General features: G+C 31.5%; 1 protein-coding gene across 1 annotated transcript; it reads left to right on the forward strand.

The window, feature by feature from the left end:
- The first annotated feature begins 7,203 nt into the window (after positions 1-7,203).
- On the forward strand, positions 7,204-8,332 carry LOC120081705 (zinc-finger homeodomain protein 10-like). Its single transcript, XM_039036797.1, has one exon. It carries the CDS (start codon positions 7,268-7,270, stop codon positions 8,015-8,017), a length of 750 nt encoding a protein of 249 aa, XP_038892725.1. The 5' UTR covers positions 7,204-7,267; the 3' UTR covers positions 8,018-8,332.
- Positions 8,333-27,998: the final 19,666 nt, after the last annotated feature.

A 27,998-nucleotide genomic window follows, 5' to 3' on the forward strand; every position in this document is an offset into this window, starting at 1 on the left:
CAGAGAAAGACAAAGAAGAACTACACCCCTCTCATGAAGTATAAACAAGGTGTCTTTTCATATGGAGAGGCAGATTTTCTTGTATAGCTGATGATATTAATCATATGGAACCAAGCACATTTGAGGAAGCTATCAGTGGACCCAATGCTCACAAATGGATTGAAGCCATGAATGATGAAATGTATTCCCTAGATGTTAATGAAACATGGACTCTCACATCTCTTCCTAAGGGCTTCAAACCAACCTCTAAATTAATATACAGATATAAGGAAGATATACCAAGGGTTGAACAACCTAGATTCAAAGCAAGGCTAGTTGCTAAGGAATTCTCATAAGAGGAGGGAATAAATTACACAGTGATTTTCTCTTCTGTAGTCAAACCTCCACAAGAATGTTAATGTCCTTGGTGGTTCAAAACAACTTAGAACTTGACTAGCATGATGTAAAAATAACATTTTTACATGACCACGTAAGAGAGAAAATCTATATGAAGCGGCCCTTAAGCGACATTAAACAAGGTGATGAAGATTTAGTTTGTCAACTAAATAAATCAATCTATGAGTTGAGCAAGCTCCTAGGTGTTGATACCAGAGATTCGATGAGTTCATCCTAAAGATTGAATTCTTAAGAAGAAACTATAATAGTTGCGTATATATCAATTCAAATTCTTTTAAAGATAAATCTACTTATTATTATACGTAGATGATATACTCTTTGCAAGGAGTTTCAAAAATAACTATAAAGTCAAAACCATGCTAAAAAAGGAAATTTGAAATGAAAGATTTGGGAGAATCCAAAAAGATTCTTTGGGTGGAAATTTTCAGAAATAGAAACAAGGATGAATTACATATCAATCGACACAGCTACTACGAGAAAGTTTTGAAGAAATTCAATAAAGAAGGGGTTAAACCAATTACCACACTTATAGCCCATCACTTCAAACTTTCTACAGCAAACTCACCTAAAGAGGATGAAATTGAGCACTCAGACTATATGTCCAAAGTTCCCTATTCCCAAGTAGTGGGAAGCCTAATGTACTTGATGATCTTAACCAAACTAAACATTGCCTATGGAGCTAGCCTTGTCAACCGTTATATGGCCAATCCTGGGAGAAGGCATTGGAAAGTTTCCAATTGGATTCTCAAATACCTTAATGGCACTAAAAAGGCTAGACTTATCTATAAAAGGTGTGATTCCACTAATCCTATACTTATTGGTTATGTTGATGCAGATTATGTAGAGGATCAGACAAAAGGAGATCTTTATCAGGATATTTCTTCCTACTGGGACAAAACCTATTGAGTTGGAAGGCCACTCTTCAATTTGTTATTGCTCTATCAACAATAGGAGCAGAGTTCGTAGCTCCGTTCAAGATAGTCAAAGAAGCTTTATGGTTATAAGGATTATTACAAGACTTTGGCATAAACCAGAACAGTATTACAATTTTTTTGTGATAATCAAAGCACCATCCATCTATAAAAAAATTCTTAGTTTCACAACAGGAAAAAGCATATAAATGTCAAATATCATTTCATGAGAAATCAAAGAGAAGATGGAAAAATCAGAGTTGAAAGATTCATACCAATAATAATGCAGTAGGCATCTTAACGAAGCCCACATCTCAACTCAAATTTCCGAAGTGCCTAGAGTTGATGGCTTCGACTTACTTGAAAAGGGGCAAAGAACATCAGAAAGGGAGGAATCATTTTTTTTACAAATACTTTCAAGGTGCAAATTGTTGAAGTTAGAAGACTATTTAAATAGTGTGAAAGCAACCAGTAAGAAGACAGAGTTTCAACTAACCTTGTAACTAATTCACTATTCATCTATATAAAGCACCATTTGAAATCTAAAAGAGCTGGTGAGTGAATTAGAGTTTGAAATACTTATATGGTTTTGTAATCTCCTTCAAAATCGATCCATCTAATAAGATTACTCCTGTTTCATAGTGGACGTAGGCCATAGCTGCCGAACCACTATAAATACTTCTTCTCCTCCTCCTCCTTCTTCTTCTTCTTCTCCTTCTTCTTCTCCATCCTTTATACACATGGATGATCTTCTTCCTATGTGAGAATCACCATTAGAGAGCATTTAAGAGCAAACAGATATTTCTAATTCCCTAAATCACTCATTAGATCACCTTCTTATCTTTTCTCTTTGGGTCGTTGTCTTCATCTTGAGCCTCTGCAAAAAAAATTAAAGCCCATTAGAATGACTAAGAAAAACTATTTCAACAAATTTTCCTAAAGGGTGCTAATTGTGAAAGATGAAAACATTTTAGAATTATCTTTGTTCTAAATTTTATACATAATAAGAACGATTGTATGTTTGATTTATCTAGTTAATATTCTCGTCTTACACTTGTAACTAAACATTGAACATCAATCTATTAAAGCAAAGGTAAACTTTGGTTACATTGAGAATCGATCTATTGGGAGTGCAACAAAAGTTCCACGTTCATTAGGAAAAGAAAATATCATAGTCATATAAGTGAGGGATGATATCTCCATGGGTACAAAATTTTTTTGGTGAAACTAAAGTAAAGTCGTGAAAACTTATGCTCAAAGTAGACAATATCATATCATCGTAGAAAAATGTGAGATTTTGTTATCCTTATTCGTCAATATCAGAATCATGTCCCTAACTTAATCGTGTTGATCGAATCTTCGAGGGACGAGAGAAGAATTATTGAAACTGCAACTTTTGTCTCAAATTGGTAAAAAAGGAGTAAGACCATCCTCTATCAACAACTATTAACAGAAAGATAATAAGAAAAATGGACAAAGTTTGAAGGGGGATTTGTTCTAACTCTTACACTTTCTTTATGCATTAAATCATAGGGTGATAACTCAAGGAAAGTGGACATTTGTCTGATAAGTTTGCCTGTTGTGTGTTTGAGATTACAGAAGCTAAGTAATGTGTTTTAGTTCATTGTTTCAACTGCATTGGGTCCATAGCAGGTGCACCAAACTGAAAAGGACCATAAACCTTTTGTCCACTTGTCCTCCTCACCCATCACAAAGATCCAAGAATTCTAAAGTCTTTTTTTCCAGGAAAAAAGGGGAAATCCATGGCATAGATTTACATTCATATGTTCTCATTTTCAATAATTTAATCTTGATGTAATTTTTTAGAAGATAACAAATAAGGTAAGAAAAGTAAAAAAGAAAAAAAAGGAGATTGTTGTTTTAATTGGTAAAGATGAGTAGTTAGGAAATGGAGTGCATGTTGGATAGGGCGTGTGTACCTGACAAATTAAAACCTCAATTATTGCACATCAAATAAAACTGTCCCTATACTTACTGCCACGTTCTTTCTTTTGTTGACTATTCCCATTCCCATTCCCATTTAGTTTTCCTCGATCCAATCCTTATATTCATCTTATCTTCTAATAAAACTAAACCCATAAAGCTTTACCTAAATTGCTCAGATATCACTTCATCAACACCAAGTTTGGATTTACATATCACCATCAATCCAATTCCAACTAAGCTACCTATACTTTGAACTTAATTTCAATTTTGTCTCCATAGTTTTTAATTTTTCTCAATTTAATTCATATATTTTGATTTTTCTTAATGTTTGGTTTTTAAAATTTGAGAGGTTTCAATTTAGTCTATATATAGTTGAGTTAAATCTCACCTAATTATTCCTATTTCTTAAAATATCTCATACTTAATCAAAGACTTTAACTTTTACATATGTTTTACTTCATCTTAAACTTTTGTGAAGTTTAAGTACCCATTTAAATCGACTTAAGAAATTTTTTTTTTTAAAAAGAACTCATTTTTATTTAAATAATTTTTATAAAAAAAATATTAAAATACACTTAAAAAGTTATTTTGTGTGGTTACCAAATACTCCAATTTCTTTAAAATGACTTATTTTTTTAAATTAAACACTTGAAAATGTAATACAAACACATCTTAAATTGATTATAAAAACCAAATTGAAAATTTTAAATCATAACAACCAAACTGAAACACTATCTAAAGGTAGAAATCTAATTCAGTATCATTACTTTTTATTTTCTTTAATGTCTTTAAAGTTTAAAATATCGATGTCAACGAAAATAGCGAGATCTTAATTTTACGAAAATATTAATAAAATGTCGATGTGAATAGATACTTCTAAAAAAATCATAGAAACAAACCACTCTAAAATTAAATTTAAATTAGTAAATAAACATTTGGATTGTTTTCAAATATAGGAAAATGAGATGAGTTATTTATAAATATAACAAAATATCACTATTTATTAGTAATAAACGATTATAGATATTGATAGACAGATCATGTCATTGATAGATACTCTATCAGATTTATCACAGATATATAATGACATTTTGCTATACTTAAAAATAATTCTAGCAGCTTCGTCATTTAAAACAATTACCTTAAATATTTAATGATTTTTAAACAAATTTAAATATATAATATTCATATTATATTTATATTAGTGACATTTTATTATTTATTTTTTCAGTAGTTTTTTCTACGATATAATAGAAATATCAATTTATCCCTCATGTTGATATCAAATTTATGAAAATATAAAATATCAATAGAAATATCGACATATTAACGAAAATTTAATACTATAGTCTTAACTAATTGAGTTACATTTAAATTGACTTGATCTACTTATTTTAGAAGAAAAAGAAAAGATACAAAATCACACAATCAACTCAAACTTAATTTACACAATATCATTATAAACTATAATTACGATAGTATCAATCAACAAGCAAAGAACTAGAAACAAAATAGACACATAAATTCATGTGATTCATTAAGAGTAAGAGGAATTGTTGTATTATTTACTTAGCCATTGGGACCGTCCCATTAAAGACATTTCAACAAATTTTTGTATAGTAGCATAAGAAATGAGGGGACATCAAGATCATTATAGTGGCATATCCCGTAGGCTTATCACTACGGCGGCACCGCACACCACGGCCAGGCCATATTTAATCTAGCACGCCTTAGTTTTTTTTTTAGTTTTCATAATGTCCTTTCAAAAGACATTAGATAAAGCTAAGGCCTAAGCCGTAAAGATTTTGCGTCTAGTCCTAATTAATTAAATCATTCATGTCATGACTCAGCATATTATCATATGATATCGGACAAATCCTGTCACCTCCTTCCCTTTTATTTTACTCCACATTAATATTTTTCTCTATTTTCTTCCCCAATATTAATCCCCTTAATTATCTCTCTTTAATGTCTTTCATTATGCCACTAACCCCAAAATACAAACACATGCTAATGTCCCTCCGCAGCCTTACCTCACTTTCTAACACCTGTCCACCACTATCTATTTCACTTCCTTATTCTTATCTTTTTTGTGTTTTTGGATAACTATGATTATTTAACTCTATTATATCGTAACACCTTACTTCTTTGAGATTAATTTATTTATTTAAACTAAACTAATTGTTTTCAATTTAAATACCCCTTTTATTTCAATTACTACCCTTGTACATTTTTTCTTATAAATGTACTGTCTTTAACTCCTACTACTACTATTTATATGTTACTTTAACCTTTCTATCTTTTATGTTATTTTATATTACTTTTTATATCGGGATAAAATCTAATGATCATCTTAAAAAGCCATAGTTAACAAATAGGTAGATTGAATTTTTGTTGATGAAGTGTCGAGTATATATTTTTAGCGATATAAGATGTCAATATATATTAATTGTTTGCAAATATTGTTAAAACTTATCCATACCAAATTAGTACAATTGAATGTATGAGAAGACCATAATTATATTATATTAAATAACTGAGAAAATAAAGTAACTAAATGTATAGTTTAACAAAAAAGAAAAAAATCAAACTATAAACTAAACATATAAACATGGACTAAAAAAAAAAAAAAAAAAAAAAAAAAAAAAAAAAACCACAAACTCGCACTGATATATCATCTTCATGAAGAATAGAAGTTCATATTTTAGAATAATAAAAGTTCAAAGGAATTATAAGGAGCCAACTTTGAAACTGACTTTTATAAACATATGCTTCAATTGTTGTATTCACCAATATATATATATATAGTTAAAGCATCACTTTGTTATTTAATGTTTAAAAGCTCAAATGAACATAGTTATACCACCCATGCACATACATGTGCTTATAAATATTTAAAAAGAAAAAAAAAAAATAAGACGTGGATTTAATCATTTAATTTTTTTTTTTTTGTCTCTACATTTTTATTGTCTAAATTTAGTTCCTCTAAAAAAAACTCTTAAACTTAAGATACTATTTTAAATGATAGATATTATCAGTGAAATTTTATTATATTTTAAAATATTTTTTTACCAATTTTTATATTTAAAAATATTCTTTAAATTTAATTTTAATATAATTTTTTTTTCATGGAAAAAAATCACAAATGTTAGATATATTTTCACCGTTTATAAAAAGTTTGTAAAAAATAGTTTTTTTTTTTTTAATAATCAACCAGAAATTAACTGTAGTTACTAGTTTTAGGATTTATTAAAAGTAGAGACTTTACTCAAATAAAAGAAATCTAAATATTTTAATTCAAAACAAAATAACATATAAATAGTTGAGCTAATGATGTTGCAAAAGTTTGATATATTTAATTTAAACATAAATTATTTTATTATTTTATCGAATGACTTCAAAAGAGAATAATTGAAATAATAAATACATAAACAAAATTAAAAATAATTTAAAACTAATTTTAGAAAACACGATCTGTAACGTTGTTTAAAAGACACGTATTGGCAGGGGAATAAATGACCGAGTGACCGACCAGATCAGATAACCGGAAATATTGATTAAAGAAATTTAAAGTATTGACATTATTCAACAACGAGACATATTTCTAAAATTTAATTAATCAACAAATCGCAATTAATTGTCGGGTACATATCTAATCAAATTTCAAAGGATTTATATCTAATTTGAATCAATACCCAAATTTTCTTTTTTCATTAACCAGTGGTTACCAAGTTTCCCACCTTCTTGCTCTTCCTTTCTCCTCCTCTCCCTTGACACTTTTTTTTAATCAATTATATTGAATTAAATTTGATTATGTTAATCTCATTTTATTATTATTTATTGTGCGTCAAATTGGTCAAAATGTAGTTCCAAATCATCATTGTCGTCACCGTCACGTCGTTCCATTATTCTTCGTCGTCATCATTATCGTCTAATGCAAAATTGGACTCCATAATCCCATTTCCCAATCATTATATGAGTGGAAAAACAACCAAATTATTGTCCACCATAAAATGAGATCACCCAATTACAAAATTCCCCACTCCATGGAATTACAATTAACCTCTTCTCTCAATCCCACAACCCTTAATTACATTTCTTCAAATTCAAATTTAAATTCAAATTCCATGGTCATCTCTTACAGAGAATGCCTTAAGAATCACGCCGCCACTGTCGGCGGCCACGCCCTCGACGGCTGCGGCGAGTTTATGCCTTCCGCTACCTCCACACCCACCGATCCCACTTCTTTAAATTGCGCCGCCTGTGGTTGTCATCGGAACTTCCACCGCCGTGAACCGGACGACCCTTGGCCTAACCGTCGTTACTACCCATATCGGCTCTGTGCACCGCCGTCGCCGAGGTCGAGCCCAATCAAATCGCAAAGCCCATCCTCGCCGATCCCTCTACCAATTTCGCATATCCCACCGCCAGTCCAGTTCTCCGGCCCCCCCATGTTGGTGGCATTGACCACCGGAGCGCATGCGGAGGAGGAATTGAGGCGAAAACAGAGGAAGAGAAAGAGGACGAAATTCAGCGGGGAGCAGAAGGAAAAAATGCAATTATTCTCAGAGAAATTGGGATGGAAAATTGGGAAAAGTGAGGAAAGATTAGTGCAGGAATTCTGCAAAGAAATTGGGATCGGAAAGCGGGTGCTGAGAGTTTGGATGCATAATAACAAATACACGGGAGGAAAAACAGGGAAAAACAGAGCTTCTCAGAGTAGTGAAAAACATGGTGGAAATGACTCGAAACAGAGCACATAGCATTTGTTAATCATCATCCATATCCGCCATTAATTATTCCTTACTTTTCTTGTTTGTGATGTTCAGTAATTTAAGTGAATGATCTGAAGATATAAAATTTGTTTGTGTTTGGATGGAGAGTAATGAATTAAGGAAAGTGAGGGAGATTTGTTAGGATATGCAATCTGAAATTTTGTTAGGATATGCATAAACATGTCTGTTGTCTCTCAACAATCTCCTGCTCTACCCTACTGTTTCTTTGTTATTGCTACACCTTTTCCTTTTACCTTTTCCAATTTATATATATATATATCTCATGTAGCATGGCTGCCCAAAGATTCGATTTCTTCGATTTTGGAGCCCACGTAAAATCAGATTGAACCGAGTGTAGTTTAAGTAACACCTTTTAAATTTTTGATAAAATTTTTTAAATTTCGTTCAAATAGTTTTTCTTGATTCTTTCGAAATGAGACCCAACATCAAAATTTAACTAAAACATTAGCTTTTTCTAACTAAAAAAATTAATTTTTTCTAACTATGGTTTTGAATCTTTTGACCTTTTTAGGCTTCCTTCGATACATGATATTCTAGTAATTTTTCAAAATATCATGTGATCTTCATAAGTATTATATCAAATCTTCTATATTTTCAAATTTTCATCAAATTCGATTATATCTATCAAATATCATATCAAAATTAATTTTTTTAAAAAAATTTTTTTAGCAAAATTTCTAATTTCTAAATTAATTTACCAATTATCTAAATAAATTTTTTAAAGGAATATCAGGATTGATTTAAATTTTTTAAAAGATTAAAATTTTTAAAAATGTAAAATAATAAAAATATATAAAATCTCAATCTCAAACAGATTTTATAGCAAATTAATATTGAGATTTTATATATTTTTCATATTTTATTATTTTTTTAACAAAATTTAATTTTTTCCAAAATTTAAAAATCAAAATGCAATCATCATTATCTAATATTTGAAAAATTACTAAAATCTCAACGTTTAATCTCTTCGAGATGTACGAAAAAGGCCCAAAAGGCCAAAACAATTGATAGATTAGTAAATTAATTTTTTTAAACTAAATCTTGGTAGTCGATCTCTTCCGAAAAAAACTAATTTAGCGACTTTTCAAAAAGTGTGTTAGTTTTGAAAGATGTAAAGTTGATAGTGCTATTATTAGTTTCGAAAGATGTAAAGTTGATAGTGCTCATTCATTTTTTCTACATACTTAAAAACAAAATTTAAATAATTTTCGTGATAATTTTCCATTCTTATTGCACCAATTTTATAAGGATTTTAAAAGTGAAAATCTCTTTCTTTCTCAAACTACATGAAGGAGAACATTTTTTTTCCTACACTATTAAGATGTAGGTAACAAAAAGCAAAAGAAAATAGATACCCAAAAATGTGAGGAAAAATAATATATATTGTAAAATGTCAACTTAAATTCATTAAACAAGAGTAGAAAACCTATGTTTGAATAACAAAAAGCAAAAGAAAATAGATATCCAAAAATGTGAGGAAAAATAATACATATTGTAAAATGTCAACTTAAATTCATTAAACAAGAGTAGAAAACCTATGTTTGAATACATGATAATATCATTTTCTCTATAATTAATATAATTTTTGAAGCACATTCGAGACTATAATTTAAGATGATTCATGTGGAAGATAAATTTTTTATAATCAAAAGTGTTTTTTTAATGCTAATAGATAAAAAGAAATAAAAACTTGGATTAATTAAAAAAAAAAAAAAAAAAAGAACTTTTGAATAGGGTACCAATAAAATAATTTTTTATTTAAAAAATATAAAATATTTTTATTGAAAGTGTTTTCTAAAAATGTATTTTCAAACATGCCCTCATTTTTTATTTTACTTCTAATTTGTGTTTAGAAATAATTAACTTGTTTGAATCCATTACCGAAAAAATTGTTTTTAAAAAAAGAATCTTTCTTTTAAAATGATTCATTTTTAAAATTAAACAATCGAAAAGCAACCTATATTTTGAAATTAATCTACTCCATGGATGTTTGAGATTTGACTTGCTTTATTAAATTGTTTTTGCCAATTATGTTCAATGTATCTCCTTTTCTTTTTTGCACTCATGCATTTCTTAGATGTAAATCATTTATATTTTTTTCTTTCTGAATATTTAAATGGGAACTTTCAAACTTCACATCGGCCAACTAAAAATAAAATTATGAAATGTTTATTTATTAATTTGTTGATTAATTTTTTTTATATGTAGTAGTTCAAATTTCACGTCACATTATCAATCTATAATTTTATTTTCCCCATCCCTCTTTCTCATGTTCCTTTCTGACTTATTTGAAAAGTTTAAAGCTCTTGATAGAATCTCAAAGACTTTTTTTCTCTGACAATGTTTCTAGCAATTTTTTAAAAGAAAAATCCTTGTAACTGCAATATATTGGAAGGTTTTTTTGTCTTCTAATCTTCTATTTCAAATAATAAAGTGGAGAGTGAAAAAAATAGAATAAAGTAATGATATATATACTATCTATTCATAAAAGCATGTCCATATCTCTTGGTTTTCTACTTTTGCAAATTGATTTGTCTCTGGTTGTAAGCATAATGTACACAACTTTCTCCTTCCTTCCCAGGTTGGCATGCCCTTAATTTAATACATTATTTTTTTAAAAAAAAGAAAAAAACAGTACCCTGTCATCATAAGCGTAGCTCAACTGACATAGTGATTGTACTATTGACCTCGAAGTCAGAGATTTGATTCTCCACCCCATACTTTAATTACAATATCTTTACAAACAAAAAAAAGGTACTCTTACTTCTTTGAATTGAGGTAGATTTCTTGATATTAGCTTCTTAATATCTCTGCAGAACTAATAATATTTTTTCATAATTTAGAAAGTATTTAAATATTGAGTGTCATACTGTTAAAAATTACATTTCTTGAACATAGTTATAAATTAAATTTCTTAAACTAAACGTTATTCCAATTCGACAGGATTATTTAAATTGAATACAAAATTAATATTTTGTGAATCTAAATCAACTAGATTCACAAAGTAACACTAATATCAGGAAAATTATCAGAAATAACACGTTTAAGTTTTTATCTTACAAAATTAACATCTTTTTTGAAAATTCGTAAAAATAGTTTTGGTCCATCTCGGACGAGACCGATCACGAGATTTTAGTTAAAAAATAACTTTTTTCAACTTATCGATTATTCGGAACTTTATCGGTACGTCTCGCTAGATTATACATCAAGATTATGTGTATCTCGGTGTTAATCTCAGACAAAATAACACCAAAATTCTATATTTTTTAGCTTTCTAGATGAAATCTCGGACACAATTAACACCAAAATTCATATATTTGAGCTTTCTCGGTAGAATCCCGGACAGAATTAATATCGACATTCTATATATATTCAAAATCTTATCAATTTTTCGAAAAATTGGATCTTTCCCAAAATTTAAAAATGGTAATCAATTTGTAAAGTCTACGTTGATAATTGGAAAACTCATTTAATATTTCATATAATTGTGAAAACATATATTATGCTAAAGATTTGAAAAATTCCGTAATAATTTGATATAGTATTTAGTAAATAATAATCAAATTTGGAGAAAATTTGAAAAAAATATAAAATTTGGTATAAAATTTGGGAAGATGAAATAAAAATTAACAAATCTTGATGTATAATCAGGTGAGATACACTAATAATATTTAAAATAATCAATAAGTTAGAAAAATAAACTATTTTTACGATATTTAAAAAAAAATGTGCTAGTTTTGTGCTATTTTTTAGAATTTTCCTAATATCACTTTAAAATTTAAATGGAATATGATTAGACGAGGATTGCTCCATGAAGAGGAGATGAACAAAGAAAGATGGATGATTTTTTCTCTCTTTTGGATAAAGAGAAAAAGGAAAAGCAAATGGAGGGGTAAAGTGCAAAATTTTGTGGTATCCAGCTTATGCTGTGCACAAACAAAGCAGTGGACCAGTGGTCTTTTTGGGCCTAAAGGGAACAATCAGTGGAGCCCAGAAAATTAAACTAATGAAATCTCATATTTTGTTTTTGATTTTCTTAATTCATACAAATATCACTCTTATCTATTCAAATCTACGGTTTAAGAGTACTTTCAATATCAAAACCAAGTAATTTTTGTTTTTAGAAATTGACTAATGATTCAAATACTTACATAGAAAATATAAAAATTATATATAAGGGTGTGCTTGAAATATATTTTCAAGTGTTTAATTTAAAAAATAAGTTATTATAAAAGAAATTAGAGTGTTTGACAATCACTCAACGCTTTTCAAGTATATTTTAATTAGTTTATATAAAAAATATTTAAATAAAAATGAGCTTTTGAAAATATTTGTTTCTCAAGTTAATCCAAAGAGACCCTAAAAAATTATGAGAAAACAACACAATTTTCAAAAGCTAAGAACTAGGGTCCCGTTTGGTAATCATTCTGTTTTTTATTTTTAGTTTTTGAAAATTAAGTCTGTTTCCTCCAATTTCTTACTATGATTTGCATCTTTCTTGAGTACAATGGTTGAATTCTTAGCCAAATTTCAAAAAACAAAAACAAATTTTTAAAAGCTACTTTTTTTTAATTCTTAAATTTGACTTGGTTTTTTAAACCATTGGTAAAGAATAAATAATAAATAAAGAAATTTGGATGTGGAAGTAGTGTTTATAGACTTAATTTTCAAAAACAAAAACTCAAGCATCAAATTGTTACAAAAAGAGCCCTAATACCAAATGGGGCTTTGTTTTTTTAAAAAAGAAAAAAGAAAAAAGAAAAATTATGGATTTACAAAATACAAAACTGAAGTCATGGAATCTTTAGGGTTTTTCTAGTTCAATAATATCCAACTTATCATCTCTTAGTTGAGAGCACAAACTTTATATCAATTTAGCTATGCTAATTGATGGAGTGGAATTTGTTGCCTAATTCTGGACCAAATAAATTTATCGTTTCAACCAAGTTTTGTAGTAGTGACAGCATAAGTCAAACATAGGGAACTGAAGAGTTTCCAAATTAAACAGTTTACAGCCCAAGATAGCTGAGGGAGGGGAGTTGAAGTTTGTTGATTGCAGATGACATTAAATTGTATAAAGTAAACAAACAGAGTAAGAATTGAGAAATTATATGGGAAAACCTAGCTTGGGTTATTATGAAAATTTCCTATTCAACATACTTGATCATCGAATTCTCTTTATCAAAGTTCAATATTTGCTTACATCTAATCGAATTAATATTAGAAAAGCAAATTAATTGTCCTAATCAACTAATTAGTCCAATTCGAATTGACGAAAAGCATGCAAATTCGAATTTGTCCTAATTGCATAAAGTTCTAAGGCAACGTTAAGTCGGATATCTAACAGGAAAAGCCACGATTAAATTTTCATTTGATTCAATCCTAGGTTGATTAGAACAATACTTATATAATCCTCAAACATACAATCAAGTATCATGAATCCAACAAATTGAATCCAACATACAATCAAGTATCATGAATCATACTTTAATAAAAAGCAGTAATCATATAATCCTCAAACATACGACAATATGATAAAATTCCACTAAAACAAATTGAATTCAACAAATACAATATAATTCAGTTAAAAAACTCACAAGTACATGAAAGTAGGAAAAAAAATACTAAAACCTAAGCTAGAAAGAGATATCTTAGCTCCTCATTGACATCATGGAAGATGAAAAACTAGAAGAAAAGTGGAGAGAAAACCAAATAAATCGGATGGGATTGTAGAGAGATAACCTAAATAGCTAAATATTCTATTTATAAAATCATGATAGCATCGTGACGCTCTATTAAATGAAGCTCTTGGGTTATAGGCGCAGTGCCGCAGCGCAATGGTAGCATTACAACGTTGCAGAACATATGCATATCTGCCATCTTTGAAGCGCCTTGGCACTGTGCGTCTTGCCCAAAAATGAAGCATTCTATCCTATGGCACCAAGCGTTGTGCCTAGTTGAGCCCCACTGCACTTCTTCCAAGAGAAAAATGGTACTCTTTGGCTTATCTTTTCCAGTTGCTGGAATTAAGCTCTGTTTTGACCCATTTAAGCTCAATTTCATCATTAACACCCCGTTCTACCCTTTAGATGCTTGAAACATAAAATAATCAAATAAATGCATAAAATATAGGAACTGTCAGGATTGGTGTCCTAAATCTTTCTTGTATTCTCGTAGTTTGTAAACATTGTACAAACAAATTGTTATTAATAAAATAATTGTTATTTTATAAGCATTTACTCAATCCAATGAACTAAGATCCTATGTTATTTTATATAATTTAAACATGTATGTAGAGACATGCAGGTGGATCATATTTAAATGATAACCTAAACGGTCTGTAGTAGATGGATAAGGTTGGATACTTTATCTTGGTGACACTAATGATATGACTTGTTGTGTACATGTTACAATTCATGTAGAGATATGTAAACGGGGCTATCCTATACAATGACTTTGTATAAGATCGGACCACGAAATGATTAGTCTCATTATATAATGTCATTAATAGTAGAGACTTACATTTCACCAGGATGATCATAGGTGACATGATCTGAATCCTGAGTGAGTTGTGAAATCCTACCTATGAAAGCCGTCATTTGATTTGCATGGGTGAGAGTGGCTAGATTGCCAACTTAATATACCTACCATTTTATGGATTCGTCTGATTGGGGAGTTGGGCACATAGCTACACAAGACGGAATACACTCTTTCCCTGATGTCAAAGTAAGTAGATAAATTACTCCCTTAAGGGCTGATTCTGGGGCTTGAACATTGTGGCCACATCCTCTCTTCACCCGAGATAGATTTGGTCATAGTTGGACTATGACTTATTGTTCATTAGAGGGATTAGTGGTACTTAAGGAGTTAGATGTAACTACAGGGATAAAATGGTAATTTTGGCTTAGTTGTACTTACAAGCAATTTGTAAAGGATCATTGCGTTGTTGACTGGTTATATCCAATGAATACATAAATATATCTGGTCTTTACTGGAGCGACTGGCAGTTAATGGATGTTGGGTAATTATTTAAGTACCATTGAAGCTTCAAACTACATGTCCTTAAGGTCTCCTTTATAGCTCAACCAGGATATTGAGAATTAATTTTAGATTAATTTGAATTGTTCAAATTAATTGAGGGAATTAATTATTTATGATATAAATAATTAAATTAATTAAATGTGATATAATTAATATAATGTATTCAATAATATAATATGAAGTTTAGTTGAAAGGAAATATATATTTGAATATGATTCAAATATTAATTATGTGAATTGGATTCATATAATTGAATTTAATACAAATGAAATTTATATTAAATATCATTGATGAGAGAATTAAATCTATAGGTTATATTGTATTTGATACAATATAAAACTATAGATTATGTGTTATATTTGATATAACATATAGTTCAATATATATAATATATGATAAGGTAGTCATCATATATTTATATATATTACTTAAATAATTGAATTTATTTTATTTAATTATTTTATTTTTTTTAATTTAAAATTGGGAGGGAGTTGTAACGCCCTCCCTTCTAGTTCTCTCAAGAACGTGAGGAGTCAGTTCACGTCTTCTTTTGCTTCATAGAAGACAAAAAAAAAAAGGAAAAAAATTTTTTTTTTTTTTTTTTTGGTTTACAGAAACCCTCTCCTCTCAATCTCTCTCTCTTCCAAAACCCTAAGAGTCTACACCTCTTTAGAGATTCTCATCCCTACAAAGAATACGAAGAAATAACTTTTGGTGGTGGTCATCTTGATTTCAGGAGATTGTTTTGTTCGTGATCACTTTGGAGAGGAGGAAATACGTGAAAGAAATTTTTCTTCAAAGGTAAAGGTTTCTAAACCCTATTCTTCCTTTTCCTTTCTTACTAATGCATGTTGTAAACTAGTGACTATGCATATTATGTTTATTGTAAAATCGAGATTCTATGAAAATAAAATTTGGATCGATCTCCATGTTTCCACTCAGGACCTTCAAGGTTTCTTCAATTGGTATCAAAACCAGGTTTTGATTCCAATTTTTATTTTTTCCAAAATTATTTTACATTTTTAGTGGGTTTTGCATTTTGTGTTCATGTAATGAATGTTGTGATGAATGGTTTACAATTGTTGGATGTTTGCGGAATTGAATATAGATTTATCGCTTTATCTTTTACTTTTTGGTTTGTAAGAGCCCGATGTTTTGGACATAATTAATGCCATAGAGTCTACATTTAAAGTCTTTGAGTCGTTCGTGATCGTTCCGCACTACAAGAAATCACTCCTTTTTTGTCGTCTAAAATCGCTGGAAAATGGTAGAAAACACATCGGGAGTAAGGTCGGGAGAAGTCAGTCGAGAGTAGAACTCCTGATGCCCAAAACCAACCGTCGGGAGTTTGTTCAAACTCCCAACGCATAATATATGGTGTCGAGAGTTTGAACAAACTCCCGACGCATAATATACGACATCGAAGTTCGTTCACTCCCTGATTTTTCTGATACTGCATATCTATCCAACCGACATGCTTGAGCTGAATTAACAAGCTCATCGTAGAATCTCTGAAGTTCCCTCAAGGTGCCTACATGCAACAGGACTATGAGAATTAGTTTCAATAGGTAAAAAGCAGATAGATAGACATGTAATTTATCAACAAAAACATAGTTTCAAATCAAAATCAAATAACATTAATATTAAGCCAACATTATCTTTATAAAGATGTCCTAAAATTCTACATATTTTATTTATTCCTATTTGGGTTGATCAGTCATTTTGATTCTTAAAAGCAGGCAGAGGCAGAAGGTAAAAAAAAAAAAAAAAAAACTAAAAATAAAGCTTCCAAAAGTGAATTATCATGAATTATTCTATATATAACTCACTTTCATCTCTAAATATAAACAATGAAGATGCAGGGGAAATTGGTGGCCTTACTTGACAACTATCACCATCCATAAGCTCACTAAAAAAAAAAAAAAAAAACTAAAAATAAAGCTTCCAAAAGTGAATTATCATGAATTATTCTATATATAACTCACTTTCATCTCTAAATATAAACAATGAAGATGCAGGGGAAATTGGTGGCCTTACTTGACAACTATCACCATCCATAAGCTCACTAGCAACAATTCTTCGTTCTTACTCAACGAGTGGCCCTACCATGTTATAATATGCAATTGAACCCCCAAAATCCAAATTAAAAACAGAAGTATCTAGTTTCACTCATACAACTCAAAATGCTAGGTTATGTTAATGGGAAAAGGCATGGGGAGAAAGATATAAACCTTTATCAGACGAACGAGAGTTAGGTTGACCGAATGGACAAACGAGCGTATGGACGGACATCAAACGGACGATGATCGGATGAAGGATGAAGATTTAGGGAAGCAGCGGGTGATTTTTGCTGTTGTGCTAGGGTTTAGAAGGGAGAAAATGAGCAAACTTGGGGAAAAAGACGAGAGGCTGGGATTTAAATAGGATCTCCCGACGCTCTCCCATAGGTTTTCGGGAGTTCTACAAGAAATCCCGATCAATTATTTAATTCGTTAGGAGTTCGGACCATGGAGATTGTCCTCCATCCTCAACACCCGATGGGCATAGTTAAGCGTCAAGAGTTAGATCGAACTTTTGATGCCTAATTTTGAGGCGTCGAGAGTTATGTCAAACTCCTGACGCATACTTTTGTGGCATCGACGAGGCACATACCCCGCCAGGAGTTATTTTGAACTCTCAACAGCCTTTTTACTTCATTGGAAGATGGGCTCTCTCCCGATGATCAATGTTTAACGGTTATTTTAGGCGTCGGGAGAGTCCCTTTTTCTTGTGTTAGTGAAATTCTAGAGAAATCAAGGCAAAAACGATGGAGATTTGATGGATTTCGCAACTGTATAGTGGCTACTGTACAGTAGCATTGCAATACTGCGAATTGGAAGGTGGATTGAAATTTCTGTAGTGTTGCAACACTCTGTGACAGAAATTTCACGAGTTGCCCAGTTTGCACGACTCATGGAGTGTTAATTTCGGTTCAGTTGGTTTGGTTTCTTTTGGGTCGGTTCGTGGCTGGTTCGAGTAGTTCACGGTCCGGTTCAAGTAGTTCACGGCCCGGTTCACTTATTTTGAACAAGTTGATTATTATTTTGTAATAGTTAGATTTTTTCTAATTAATTAAATTAATATAAATGTTATATTAATTTAATTAATTATTTAGGTATCCAATCTCGATCCAATAATTATTTCTTTAATTATGCATTTGATGTATGATTCTTTTTTATTGTTATATGTCATAATGTATGTCATATAGTAAAAATCTCACCATAGATTATGCATAATTCATGCATCATTTATATTATAAATGTTATAATATATAGCTGCATGATTTTATATTTATAGCATATTCATGCATCATATAATATAATTGTTATAGTATATGCATGCATGCATTAATAACATATCCACACATCATTTATATTATAAGAGTTAAAATATATAGTACGTACATATGGATGGTTGTATGTTATCAATTGTTTCATTGCTTTATTATGTAAGTGTTATATAAGCTTATTAATGAAATGGAATTGCATAATGAATGACACTACTTTAAGTAATTTTATGATCGTTATAATTTTACTAAGTACGTCATAACATGTAATGAATGATATTAATTTGTTTCATTTCTTTCATAAAAGTTATAATTAAATGAAATTAGAAATTAAAATCAATAATTCAAAATTGCATGCAAACCTTAGGTTAAAATCATTTTTTAAAATAGTTTTAAAATATGATTCACATAGACCTAAGATCACATTTCTAATAAGATTAGAAATTAAGTTTCTAATCTTTTTAATCAGTTTAATATGATTAAATTGATTTAATAAAAGATTAAAATTGTAGCAAACATATCTATAAGGGACCTTTTATCTAAGGTTAGTTTTGTCTAGGCTGGGGTATTTAAGTTAACGGAAACGGAACAACCCTATCTGGAAACTGACCTGAAAAGGTGAATTAGATAGATTTGCTACAAGCATGCAATTGTTGATTAAGGTTTGTTAAAGTGTTTAACAAACATTAATCAAAATTGTTTAACTATCCAAAGTAAGTGTTACTTTTGGACAAACTTAAACAATCACTTAGTGAAAATAATTGTCTTATTTTTTCTAAGTTAAATAAACCCTAATTTCAATTTTCCACTCAAGTTTCTGCTTTAATGTTCACACCGTGAGTCTCATGCTTAGCCTTGAGGCGCCTTGGGAGTGTCTCCCTTCGGATGGTATTTGCATGGGTCAATATCAAGGTAATGAAGAGATTTATAGTAAGTGGGAGAGGGATGTGTGTCAACATGTCCTATGGTCTCCTTTGTTAGTTTGCAACTTGAGATCTTTGCACGGCCTTGAGGTGCCCTGGCAACGTTCCCTTCGGATGATTTGTGCATTAGGTCAATATTAAGGCGAACTCTAGAAATGAATATGATAGCTTTAGTTTTTGTCCTAATCGATTTTTCTCTTTGGTTGGCTCATTCAGGAGAAACTTTAGGGTGTAAAATGAATGGTCAAACTTACGAGAAATTATTGAGCTAGTTAATGATTTCTTGACCAAATCAATTATGACTAATTGTTATTGTAACAAACCGAGTTCAGGAGGAGTACATGAATGAACGGATATCACTTCCGAATGAGAGGGATCCTGAGGACAATAAAAATATGGTTAAGAAAGGCTTAAAAGAATTTAAAATTACTACCTATACCAACAATATGCACCTCTCTTTTTGGTGACTTAATCATAGGAACTCCAAAGTTAAGCGTGCTTAGCTTGAAACAATCCTAAATTGGATAACCTCCTGAGAATTTTCTTAGGATGCATGTGAGTGAGGAAAAATCATGCTGAAAGGACCCGTGTTAGTTTGTGGAGAGAATCAGGTTATCCCTTTGGTGTTCTAAATCTCTCTTTATTCTCGCAGTTTGTAAACATTTTACAAAAAATTGTTATTAATAAAATAATTGTTATTTTATAAGCATTTATTCAATCCAATAAACTAAGATCCTAGGTTATTTTATGTAATTTAAACATGTATGTAGAGACATACAGAAGAATCATGTTTAAATGATAACCTACACAGTCTATAGTACATGGATAAGGCTGGGTACTTTATCTTGGTCACACTACGAATATGACCTACTTTGTAGATATTACAAGTGTTGTAAAGTGCTACAAATGATCTGATTCTGATCATTCATGTGGAAACATATGAGCAAGGGTATCCTATACAAAGAGTTTGTATAAGACCGAACCACGAAATGACTAGTCTCATTATATAACCGCCGTTAATAATAGAGACTTACATTTCACCAAGATGACCATAGGTGACGTGACCTAAATCCTGAGTGAGTTGTGAACTCCTGCCTATGAAGACGATCCTTTGNTTACATTTCACCAAGATGACCATAGGTGACGTGACCTAAATCCTGAGTGAGTTGTGAACTCCTGCCTATGAAGACGATCCTTTGATTTGCATGGGTGAGAGTGGCCAGATCAACAACTCAATATGCCTACCATTTTGGGGATTCATCAAACTAGGGAGTTGGGAACACAACTACATAAGACGAAATACCCTCATTCTCTGATGTCAAGGTAAGTAGATAAATTGTTCCCTTAAACACTGATTCTGGGACTTGAACAATGTGGCCACACCCTCTCTTGGCCCAATAGGGATTTGGTCATAGTTGGACTATGACTTATTGTTCATTAGAGGGATCAATGGTACTTAAGAAGTTAGATATAATTACAGGGGAAAAACGGTAATTTTGGCCTAACTGTACTTGCGAGTAATTTGTGAAATGTCATCACACTGTTGATTGGTTATTTCCAATGGACACATAAATATATTTGTAGTGCGAAGAATGCAGTTGCCGATCTTTAGTGGAGTGAACGACAATTAATGGATATTGGGAAACTTAATTAAAGAGTTTAATTAATTATCCAAGTACTATTGAAACTTCAAATTACAGCTCCGTAAGGTCCCCTCTGTAGCTTAACAGAGATTATTGAGAATTAATTTTAGATTAATTTGAATTGTTCAAATTGATTGAAACAATTAATTATATATGATATAAATAATTAAATTAATTATATGTGATATAATTAGTATAATGTATTCGATACATTATATATAAAGTTTAGTTGAGAGGAAATAAATATTTGAAGACGATTCAAATATTAATTATGTGAATTGGATCCATATAATTGAATTTAATATAAATGAGATTTATATTAAATACCATTGATGAGAGAACTAAAACTATAGATTATATTGTATTTGATACAGAATAAAACTATAGGTTATGTGTTATATTTGATATAACATATAGTTCAATATATATAATATATGATATATGATATATGATAAGGTAGTTATCATATATTTATATATATTAGTTAAATAATTAAATTAAATTAAATTAAATTATTTATTGATTGAATTTAAAATTGGGAGGGAGTTGTAACTCCCTCCCCCCTTAATTCTCTAAAAAATGTGAGGAGTCAATTTATGTCTTTTTTTGCTTCATAGAAAAAAGAGAGAGAGAGAGAGAGCTCTTAAATTTCCTTTTACAGAAACTCTTTCCTCTGAATCTCCCCCTCTTCCAAAAACCTAAGAGCCCGTACCTCCTTAGAAATTCTCATCCCTAAAGAGAATATGAAGGAAGATCTTTTGATGGTGGCCCCCTTGATTCGAGGAGATTATTTTGTTTGTGATCACTTTGGAGAGGAGAAATATGTGAAGAAATTTGTTCTTCAAAGGTAAGGGTTTCTAAACCCTATTCTTCCTTTTCCTTTCTTATTAATGCATGTTGTAAATGAGTGATTATGCATATTCTGTTTACTGTAGAATTGAGATTTTGTGAGAATAAAATTAATTATATATAATATAATTAAGTAATTTGAATTATTTAAATTAATCTTGAGTTAAGTAGAACATGATAGCACATTTTGGACGTTATCATCACCCCTAACTTAATTCTTGATTGTCCTCGAGCAGGGTAGAATAAAACACACAGTTACAGAAGAAATATGCTCACTCACTTTGCATGGTTCGTTACTTGAGTCTCAACAGCCTCCTAGGATTTAACTTGCACTCAACAATGAAATCAAGTTATAATCAATCAATATATCATAATTTAAAATTAAATCTACACCTATTCATGCATATGTGAGTTCAAATCCCTTCTAATTGAGTCCAGGCAGCTCAGAGTGGTTTTAAATGGCTCTAAATTTGTTTTCCTCCTACATTGGCTTAAGCACTGACTATCAAGCATCAAAACAATCAAGATGACAATGTTTGGATTGGTGTCCTCAATCTGTTTGTTCTCGTAGTTTGTAAACTTATATAGACAAATTGTTATTAATAAAATAAATTTTATTTTATTTATGTATTAACTCAATCCAATAAACTAAGATCCAAGGTTATTTTACATAACTTAAACATATATGTGGTTGACATACAGGTAGATCATGTTTAAGTAATAACCTAAATGGTCTGTAATATATGAATAAGATGTTGGAGTTGGTGCCCTAAATCTCGTGGGTCTTGTAGTTATAATTGTATTGTACAAAAAATTTATTTATTTAATAAAACAAAGAGGTATTTTTAATTATCATTTAGTTGCATTTATCCATAAAAACCAATAAACTAAGATCCAGGGTTATTTTCTAAAACTTTAACATGTATGTAGAGACATAAAAGTGGATCATGTTTAAGTGATAACCTAAATGGTCTGTAGTAGATGGATAAGATTGGGTACCTTATCCTTGTGACACTATGAATATGACCTGCTTTGTAGTTGTTACAATTGTTGTAAAGTGCTTCAAATGATCTGATATTGTCACTTATGTGTAGACATGTGAGTAAGGGTGTTCTATGTAAAGAGTTTGTATAAGATCGGACTATAGAATGTATAGTCTCTCTATATAACACCCTTGACAGATGAGACTTACATTTCATCAGGATGACCATAGGTGACTTAACCTGAATCCTGAGTGAGTTGTGAACTCCTGCCTATGAAGGTGGTCTTTCGATTTTTATGGGTGAGAGTGACTAGCTTCGTGGAATCTATGCCTACCATTTTAGGGATTCGTCTAATTAGGGAGCTGGGAACACGGCTACACAAGAAGGAATTCGCTCATTCTCTATAGTTAGAGACTATAGATAAATTGCTCCTTTAAGAGTTGATTCCGAGCTTGAACAATGTGGCGTCATACCCTCTCCTGGCCTGAGAGGGGTTTGGTCATAGTTGAACTATGACTTATTATTCATTAGAGGGATCAGTGGTACTTAAGGAGTTAGATATAACTATAGGGGCAAAATGGTAATATTGGCCCAATTGTACCAACGAGCAATTTGTGAAAGGTCAACGAACCATCGATTGGTTATATCCAATGGACACATAATTATGTCCGTAGTGTAAAGAGTGCAACTGTCAGTCTTTAGTGGAGTGACTGACAGTTAATGGAAGTTGATTAATTTAATCAAAGAACATATATCTTCAACCAGAAGAAGTTAAACTTGAGACAAAAGAGGTGGTTAGAGTTGATCAAAGACTATTACTGCAATATTGAATACCACCCAGGGAAAGCAAATGTAGTAGCTGATGCATTGAGTAGGAAGTCGAGATCAATTAAAGTTATTCTTTGTACAGTTTGAGCGACGTTGATATAAGAATTGAAGAGCGCTGACGTTGCTTTGGCAGTTGGCCCAACAAGAAGTTTGATAGCTTATTTTCAGGTTCAACCTACTTTATTAGATGATATTCTTTGAGAACAACTGGGAGACCCTAATATCTAGAAGTTAATTGAGGAAGTGAGTAAGAACCAGAGGTCAGACTATGAGCTGAGATCATACGAAGCCTTTCTTAAAGAGGGAAAAGTTTGTGTGGCTAATGTTCTGACTTTGAGAAAGGCTATTCTAGAAGAAATGCACAGTTCAACCTATGTTATGCATCCAGGAAAAATTAAAATGTATAGAATATTAAGGAAATCCTATTGGTGGCCTGGAATGAAGCAGAAAATCCCTAAATTTGTAGACAAGTGTTTGATATGTCGGCGGGTTAAGCCTGAACGTTAGAGGTCTGCTGGACCACTTAATCCACTTCTAGTGTCGGAGTGGAAGTGAGGGCATGTCACGATGGATTTCTTATTTGGCTTACCTAGAACACCCACTGGTAATGATGGTATTTGGGCGATTTAGGCTGACTAAAACATCTAAGATTTTACCATATAAAATCACTTTTACCCTAGACAAATTAGCGGCTAATACATTAAAAAGATAGTGAGTGGAACTCATGTATCTATAGTATCTGACAAGGATCTGAGGTTTTCTTCGAAGTTCTGGCCCAGTTTACAGAAAGCCCTAGGTACTAAGTTACACTTTAGTACAACTTTTCATCCCCAGATGGATGGCCAATCAGAATGGATGATTCAGACGTTAGAAGATATGCTGAGAGCGTGTGTGTTATAGTTTAAAGGTAGTTGGGATACACACTTGCCATTGATAGAGTTCACTTATAATAATAGCTATCTTTCCAACATTAGAATGGCTCAGCCCTGTATGGAAGACTGTCTAGAATACCAGTATGTTAGAACAAAGTTGGAGAAAGAAAGTTAATAGGGCCAGAATTGGTGCAACTGACCTCAAATAGTGTTAAGTTGATCAAAGAAAATTTGAAAACCACTCGAGACAAATAGGAGAGTTATACAGATAATCGAAGAAGAGAGCTCGAGTTTGAGGTTGGAGATCGAGTATTTCTTAGATTATCAACTTGGAAAGGAATGCTCATGTTTGGCAGAAAAGGTAAGTTGAGCCTAAGATATATATGACCCTATGAGATAGTAGAACAGGTCGGGCCAACAGCATATAGACTAGTACTACCATCAGAACTATCTAAGATACATGATGTTTTTCATGTATCTATATTGAGAAGGTATGTACCAGATCCATCATATGTTTTACAGGAGCAACCAATGCAGTTAAATGAAGATTTGACTTATGAGGAGAAGCTAGCACAAATTCTTGATAGGAAGGAGCAAGTACTGAGGAATAAAACAATACCATTAGTAAAGCTATTATGGAGAAACCATGAAGTAGAAGAGGCTATTTAGGAAATTGAAGAACAAATGAAGAACAGATACCCCCACTTGTTTGTTTAATTTAACTTGAAGCAAATTTTGAGGATGAACTTTTTCTATGGTGGAGATAAACTGTAAACCCTAAGCCTTATTTTCCTATGTAAGCAAGTTAAGTTAATGTATTGATGTGTGGTTAATTCTACTATATGAATGTTGTTTGTAGGAAAAGGGCTTAGGAGTTTTAAAGGGAAAATGTCCTAAGTATAGAAGTCTAAGTTCTCGGGTACAAAGGGATGCAAGATGATGCCTAGTTACAAAAGGGAAAAATGGCTAAGTGTGAGGTTTGCATTGAGAGCCATGATTAGCCTGGTGAAGGCCAAGGTGTAGGGGATGCAACAACCTAACTTACCTAAAGGAGGCGTAGGAGGGCACCAAGGCCATGGCTGGCCAGGCCAAAAGGCATAATGTATGTGTTGGTTAAGGGGCCGAGCCTGGGCATGGGCTTGTGAAGTGATGGCCGAAAGGGTGAGGCCCATGCAGCGGGCATTAGCTTGTACATTGGTTTGAGGGGATGTTGAGGAGTATAGTAGAGGCTTGGAAGTTGTGAACACAAGGGCTTAAGTCGTGAAGGTCGGAAGCAAGAGGCTGAAGGCGCATTGGCCAAGTAAGGGGTCAATGCGTTGCAAACTAGCTTATGTGATGGTGTTGCAACTTATGCGTTGGAAGAGTTCAATTTAATCACTGAGCTTAGTGGTCTAGGTGTCATGTTTAGATGCTTTAATTATTTTTAGTGGGCTAGTAGCTCACTTTTTTCATTGTTTTCTTTTTTCCAGGTAGCGGTCAACTCCCCAGAGGAAGTTAAAGGAAGTTAAAGTTGAAGTTAAAAGGAAGAAGGAAGAAAAGTAGGTGGTTAAGTAGACTTTTTTATATTTTGGATATCATGTACATATTAGGAACTAAGGGGGAGAACTATCGGGATCCATTGTCCTGCGTATATGTAGATAAGTTGCTATATATGTATAAACCTGCGCAATTGTTTAAATTCCTGTAGTTGTATGATGTCTTTGGAAAAGTATGTATGTTTATGTTTATGAGAAGTCTAAGGTTATTTATATAGGTTATGGAAATGGGGATAGGTAGTGGTTGCCATAAGAGGGTTGGTAACTGCTATCTTCACATCATCGTCTTTAACCTCAGTTGGTTTTAACAAATACAAGTTATTTTCTAATTTTGTAGGACAAATTTATTTACATCATTATCGAAGAAACTTTATAATTTTGTTCTAGCAAACAAGAGATAGATATTGGATTCCTTTTCATAGAAGGAATGTAATAAACATTTTTCAGATAAATGTACTTATCTCCTATAAATAACTTCATATCTCCTACTGCTTTAGCTGATACAACCTCCCCGGTCCCTACCTTAAAGATTGTTTCACCTTTTGTCATCTATCTCCAGGAACTTGTTTCCTGTGAAAAAGTACAAACATGATTAGCAGCACCTGAATCGATTATCCAGGTTTTATCATTTTTCACTAAACATGCTTCGATAACAAGTAAATCATATTTATCTTGTTGTTCGAATTTTTCATTGTCATCTATATTGTCCAAAACTTTAGATGTGTTGGGAGATAGAGGACAATCCTCTGTTCAAACTTTATTGAAGATATCAACTGCTAGTAATTTGTTTGTTGATTCGATTTTACTGTTAACTAATTTGGAAGCGAGTATTCTAGAAGAATTTGACATACTGAAAATTTTAAACAAATTCTTATTAGAAAATTGCAACTAAATCCAAAATCAAGTTTTAGCAAAACAAGTAATAATGTACCCATAACCATTATTTATTTGCAACGATACTTATAGTGAGTCAGAATACGTGCTACTGAGGGTCAGTCAGATACTCCTTCACTAAAGCAAACAATTTTGACCAAACACTATCTTCAGAATAACTTTTATTCCTATAGTTGTTTAGTTACCATTTTTGGTCAGAAATTATTAACACTTTAGTAATTCTGTAAGTGTAACCCTCCATTTTCAGACGTTAGAGGTCGGCCCCAACTATGCTATCAAAATGGACAGTCAAGGTTGGGAATGGACCTAAGAAATCCTATCCATTTTTGGAGTTTGAGTTGTTTCGAATCCTATGTTACAACCCTCTGTGAGGATAACCATCGTTAAACGACTAGCAAGGGCCGCCTAAAGCAAACTAGCATGCACAACATAGGAATCTCACGGTCTAAACTAATGGAAGAGACCACAGGATATGTTGACACATATCCTTCACCCACTTATTATGAACTACTTCCCTCGTTCACCTTGTTATTGACTCATACAAACACTTTCCGTATGGAGGTCACTCCCAGGGTGACACGAAGCATCATATGAATCTCACGGTTTGAACTATGTAAAGATGTGGCAGTTGAAATCTATTTATCATATATTTGATTTATATTTGAACGACTTCCCCTTTTTCATCGAAATCTAGATTTATGTTAAAAAATACTTTTCGTATGGAGGTCACTCCTAGGGTGACACGAAGTACCGCTTAAATCTCAATTGTGAACTCTAGAGACGTGAAAGCTAAAAATAACGTATCGTATATGTTATTAATCTCCCACTAAAGTGTTCTAATAACTTTATCATATATAAATTATTAAACTCCCACTGAAGTGTTCTATTAATATGGGTAAAAATATACTTAAGTTCTTTTCGGCTAATTAAAACAACCTTAAGTTCTAAGTGGTTCATCCAAGTATAACGTTTATAATTGGATTTTAACTTACAATGTCTAGGTGATAAACCATTTTATTACCTCATACTATAATCCCCAGGTAGGAGGTGTTCCG

Source organism: Benincasa hispida, chromosome 7, assembly GCF_009727055.1.
Source record: "Benincasa hispida cultivar B227 chromosome 7, ASM972705v1, whole genome shotgun sequence".
Taxonomy (NCBI): domain Eukaryota; kingdom Viridiplantae; phylum Streptophyta; class Magnoliopsida; order Cucurbitales; family Cucurbitaceae; genus Benincasa; species Benincasa hispida.